Consider the following 6,000-nt stretch of genomic DNA (forward strand, 5'->3'; position numbering starts at 1 on the left):
GTTGGTTTCTGCCATACATTAACGTGAATCATCCATAGGTATACACATGTCCACTCCTTCTTAAACCTCCCTCTCACCTCCCACTCCATCCCACCCCTTTAGTTTGTCACAGAGCACCAGGTTTGAGCTCCCTGCATCATGCAGCAAATTCCCACTGGCTATCTAATTTTACATATGGTAATGTATATGCTTCCTTGCGACTCTTTCAACTCGTCCCACCCTCTCCATCTACCACAGCTTATTTACTTATTTATTAAGCTTCAAACTGGAATGGTTAGCCCATAAATCACAGGGAAGTGGGATGAGAAGGCCGGTGTTGTGTCAGCCAGCCTCCCCAGGATCCGGTCTCCCACCTGACCCTGGAGATGCTTCTCCTCCATAAGCCAGCCCCCATTGGCTGGATGCAGTGACAGGCTGACCAAAGGCAGGCTCATGGGGCTCAACTGAGGCTGTTTCTCAAGATCCTACGATTGATCAAATATGGATGACGTTAGATCTCCAAGTGGACCCCTCAAAATTTTCCAGCCTTCACTCTCCCTTCTAGGGGTGAGAAAAAAACAAACAAACGCTGTTATCTTTCCCAGGGCTTGCGGCTCCTTTTTGCAGACGGTTCTCGCATCATCTTTCGACTGAGCGGCACTGGGAGCGCAGGCGCCACCATCCGACTGTACATCGACAGCTACGAGAAGGATCTCGCCAAGATCTACCAGGACCCCCAGGTAATGCCTGAGCCCTGAGCCCTGGCTGGTTCTTCCTGTTGGAGGCGGGGATAGTGGTTCCATTTCACCTGCATCGTCACAGCTCATCTCTCAAATGCTCCAACAGGTCGGCTCTCTCTCCTTCATGTCTCCTTCAGTAAGTCAGAAAACAAAAATAGCTAACAATTATCTGAGCATTTTATATTTGTCAAGCTCTGTTCGAAAGCCATTATCCAAATTGGTATACTCATTCCATTCTCAAATCTCTTATTCTTATCTATTAATATCCCTACTACAGATAAGGCAACAGGCTCAGAAAGGTTAAGCAATAGTTAGTTCACATGCCTGGTAAGTGGCAGATTCAAGCGAACTAACCTTTCAATCAGCCCCAGTCTGGTGCTCTATCTGTCAGTGATTATTTGCCACTTGGCTAGGTCTCGTCACCTTCCCTGAAGATCACACATTGATTCCAGATTTGGTCCAGGGTACAGGGTAGGGACAGAATAAAGGACAGAAATGGTATGGACCTAACAGAAGCAGAAGGTATTAAGAAGAGGTGGCAAGGATACACAGAAGAACTGTACAAAAAAGATCTTCATGACCCGGATAATCACGATGGTGTGATCACTCATCTAGAGCCAGATATCTTGGAATGTGAAGTCAAGTGGGCCTTAGAAAGCATCACTACGAACAAAGCTAGTGGAGGTGATGGAATTCCAGTGGAGCTATTTCAAATACTGAAAGATGATGCTGTGAAAGTGCTACACTCAATATGCCAGCAAATTTGGAAAACTCAGCAGTGGCCACAGGACTGGAAAAGGTCAGTTTTCATCCCAATCCCAAAGAAAGGCAATGCCAAAGAATGCTCAAACTACCACACAATTGAACTCATTTCACACGCTAGTAAAGTAATGCTCAAAATTCTCCAAGCCAGGCTTCAACAATATGTGAACAATGAACTTCCTGATGTTCAAGTTGGTTTTAGAAAAGGCAGAGGAACCAGAGATCAAATTGCCAACATCTGCTGGATCATGGAAAAAGCAAGAGAGTTCCAGAAAAACATCTACTTCTGCTTTATTGACTATGCCAAAGCCTTTGACTGTGTGGATCACAATAAACTGGAAAATTCTTAGAGAGATGGGAATACCAGACCACCTGACCTGCCTCTTGAGAAATCTGTATGCAGGTCAGGAAGCAACAGTTAGAAATGGACATGGAACAACAGACTGGTTCCAAATAGGAAAAGGAGTACATCAAGGCTGTATATTGTCACCCTGCTTATTTAACTTCTATGCAGAGTACATCATGAGAAACGCTGGGCTGGAAGAAACACAAGCTGGAATCAAGATTGCCAGGAGAAATATCAATAACCTCAGATATGCAGATGACACCACCCTTATGGCAGAAAATGAAGAGGAACTCAAAAGCCTCTTGATGAAAGTGAGAGAGGAGAGTGAAAAAGTTGGCTTAAAGCTCAACATTCAGAAAACGAAGATCATGGCATCCGGTCCCATCACTTCATGGGAAATAGATGGGGGAACAGTAGAAACAGTGTCAGACTTTATTTTTGTGGGCTCCCAAATCACTGCAGATGGTGACTGCAGCCATGAAATTAAAAGACACTTGCTCCTTGGAAGAAAAGTTATGACCAGCCTAGATAGCATATTCAAAAGCAGAGACATTACTTTCCCGACTAAGGTCCATCTAGTCAAGGCTATGGTTTTTCCAGTAGTCATGTATGGATGTGAGAGTTGGACTGTGAAGAAGGCTGAGCGCCGAAGAATTGATGCTTTTGAACTGTGGTGTTGGAGAAGACTCTTGAGAGTCCCTTGGACTGCAAGGAGATCCAACCAGTCCATTCTGAAGGAGATCAACCCTGGGATTTCTTTGCAAGGAATGATGCTAAAGCTGAAACTCCAGTACTTTGGCCACCTCATCCGTAGAGTTGACTCACTGGAAAAGACTCTGATGCTGGGAGGGATTGGGGGCAGGAGGAGAAGGGGATGACAGAGGATGAGATGGCTGGATGGCATCACTGACTCAATCGACGTGAGTCTGAGAGAAGTCCAAGAGTTGGTGATGGACAGGGAGGCCTGGCGTGCTGTGATTCATGGGGTCGCAAAGAGTCGGATACGACTGAGCGACTGAACTGAACTGTACAGGATAGGAAGGGCTGGGGTAGCGGGTAGGGAAGGCCAGAGTAGGGGTTAGGGAGGGAGAGACTGTTTCATGACCCAGAAAGAAAGGTCTTTATGGGAGAGTGTTTGGACTTGCAATTTGTGTTTTGGGTTCCCAGCCCCACCCAGAGTGTCTCCAGGAGTATGTCAGAGTGAGGAGTGACCCTGGGAGCTGGGGATAATGACTTGGAGGACAGTCATCATCCTTGTTCCTTGTCTTAGGAGCTGCTCCCCAACCAGAGTTCCAGAGCCAAAACCAGTTTAGGAAGTATAGAGGTGGGTTAGCCCCTTGGCAGCTCACAACACACACTGTGCCTTGAAGCTCTGAGTGGACTGGCAGTACAGATGCCTGTTTAAATAGTGTTCGCCACGCCTGTTTTCCCACAAAGCTTTTTCCTTCTAACACCTAATTAGAATCCAGTGAAACTCATTTGAAAAGCCTGGCGTAGTGCTTTTGAGCATCCATTTTGGAATTAGAGAGATCTTGTTTTAAATTCAGTTCCTGCCACTTAATACCTGTGTGTCCTTGGGTAAGTCTTTTTAATGTTCTGAGCTTTGGTTTCTTTGTCTGTAAAATGGCAGAATGCTACTTACCTCAATGTTATAGGAATTTAAGGAGACAATGAATGCAAAGTTCAGAATATTGTGGCTGACATATGGGGTTAGCTTTTGAGAAAAAGTGGCTCTTACAGTTGTTTTTACTACAAAAAGAGAGAAATGAAAGGATCCTTCACTTTTCTCAGATTTTCCAGTGGCCAGGCACCAGTTTCCGTTATTGCCACATCCCTGTGGTGTTGAGACATCCCTAAAACTAAAATCAAAGACAGTGGTATCTGTCTTGTCGACCCACAGAATAATAGAACAAGAGCAAGAAAGGAAGTTGAGCTTCTCTGTCTTAATACCTGACACATGGTAGATACAAAGAATGAATGAAAGATGTTTCATCTAAACTGTAGTCCTTAGGAGATGGGAGCGCAGTGAAGGATGCAGGGTGCCTGCATGCCCAGGAGTACCTTCTTACCAGGTGGGGACTTACTTGCCTTCCCCTACTCTGGAGCTGCTGGCACTCAGCCTCATCACTTCACTGGGGCTGTTGGAGCCCCCAGGGGAGTAGCAAGTGGCGTGTGAGCCTGTGCAGTGGTTCCCTAACTTTCTTCTAGGTATAATGGGTTGGTGGAGGTGTAGGTGAGGGAAAGCAACAGTGGGCAATAGAACATGAACTACTCTCGGCTCTGCCCTTGAATCAGGTCAACTCACTTCACTTCTTTGGGTATCAGTTTCCTCATCTATAAAGTGGGCAGTTCAACTAGATACATAGTTTTCTTTTTTCATATTGAAAATATTTATCTAAGCAACAGCAGAATGCTTTTTTTTTTTTTTTTTCACTTAAGTGAGAAGTTAGAGAAGGAAATGGCAACCCACTCCAGTACTCTTGCCTGGAGAATTCCATGGACAGAGAAGCCTGGCAGGCTACAGTCCTCAGGGTCGCAAAGAGTCAGACATGACCGAGCGATTTTCACTTTTTTTTTTTCAAGTGAGAAGTAGGTAGGGGGGTGGTGATGTTGTTGTGTTTTGAAACGATTTTTTTGGGTAGAGTGTGGGAAACAAATTGGAGGATGCAGAAGCTGATGTGGAAGCACCGTTGTTCCAGGTAAAAGGGAGAACTTGGTTTAGTGAGCTCTGGCACTGGGATTGGGAAAACTCGGTGATACAGAAGGTTAGTCACTGAGAATGCTGGGGGTTCGACAATGGGAATATGAGAGAAGGAGGTGTCAAGATCAACTCTTACTTGTTTATTTGCTAAATATGATAGACTGTGGTGTCACATTGTTGAAACAGGGACTGCTGGAACTAGGTTTCCTTTGCGGGGAAATAACCATGTCTTTGTTTTTAGACTTAGAGAGTTTGAGGAGCCTTGGGGATATCAGAGTACACAGATGAGGGTTTGGAACTCAGAGGCCAAGTCAGGGCTGGAGCTCTGGATCTGCTCTAGAGAAAGTGGTGGCTAAGATTGTTCTCTTTGTGTCTCCCCCAGGTCATGTTGGCCCCCCTTATTTCCATTGCCCTGAAGGTGTCCCAGCTCCAGGAAAAGACGGGACGCACTGCACCCACGGTTATCACCTAAGAAGACGGGCCAGATGTGGTACGTCCCTCCACCCCAGGCCCTCCGAGTCATCTGATTGAAGAGCACAGACAGAAACAAAGTGTATTCACCCAGGCTTTTTAGGATTTGGTTTTTCCACTAACCAGTTGTTGACAAATGGTACTGTTCCAAGGCTCTGCCAATTGATATGCCTGCAAGAGCCATGTGGGAAAGAGAAAAGAAAGATCCCAGGGGCTTAAACTACTGTCAGTTCCTTTTCGTGCCCGCGTGCACTGCTGCTGTGTGGGTGCTTGTCTCCTTAGCACCAGTTTACACTACACTGGAAGATGGAGCTTGAGCATCAGTTTGTGAGGCCAGTGTCCATCCTTAGGATCTGCCCCGTGATGTGACAGTGAGAATTCCTTTCTCCTTGGTGAGCCTTTCCCTCATTTAACGTTTACATGTCATCCAGCAAAACGCAGTTTCTGGTGCCTTCTCTCCAATCAGTTCTTTCTTCAGAGTGAGACGTACTTGTCTACAGATTCTCTCATTTTGCAGCGTAGTCCCATTCACACAAGTATTTTGGGATATTAAAGCAAAATAAGGTACCATGTCTTGGTGTCTTTTTTTTCTTACAAAATACTCTTTTGATTTCAGAAAGAAACCAGATTTTTTTTTAAGAGGGGGAGGGTGGTATTGTATTTTGTTTGGATGTCCTAGCTAGGAAAAAAATGTTCTCTGCGCTAGGTTTAAAATTAGACTCAAGAACTGTAATTTCAAATCTTAGCAGGGTCAACCAAACCCTGAATCCTTCCGCGGTGGATAAATTAAGCTCGACATGGTTAACTTGGAACAAGGGGAAGGAAGAGAGTGTTCAGGAGATCTTAAATAGCAAAGACTGCCTTGTGCCCTGGGTGCAGAGATGCCACGCTGCCTGTTGAGGGGACAGGCAGAACTCTCAGAATCTCAGAGCAGGATTACCAGCATTTGGCAGGAGATCTTGAGCTCATTGGCATCTTATTCATCTTAGAACGTTTACATT

General features: G+C 45.4%; 1 protein-coding gene across 2 annotated transcripts in view; it reads left to right on the forward strand.

The window, feature by feature from the left end:
- Nucleotides 1-5,571, forward strand: part of PGM1 (phosphoglucomutase 1) — a 66,192-nt gene extending 60,621 nt beyond the window's left edge. For both annotated transcript variants that reach the window (XM_018045101.1, XM_018045092.1), the window contains exons 10-11: nucleotides 585-719; nucleotides 4,911-5,571. In XM_018045101.1, the coding sequence (XP_017900590.1) occupies nucleotides 585-719; nucleotides 4,911-5,000 (225 nt within the window). In that variant the 3' untranslated portion in view covers nucleotides 5,001-5,571. The remainder of the gene's footprint in view (nucleotides 1-584; nucleotides 720-4,910) is intronic.

The sequence above is a fragment of the Capra hircus genome, chromosome 3 (genome assembly GCF_001704415.2).
Source record: "Capra hircus breed San Clemente chromosome 3, ASM170441v1, whole genome shotgun sequence".
NCBI lineage: Eukaryota > Metazoa > Chordata > Mammalia > Artiodactyla > Bovidae > Capra > Capra hircus.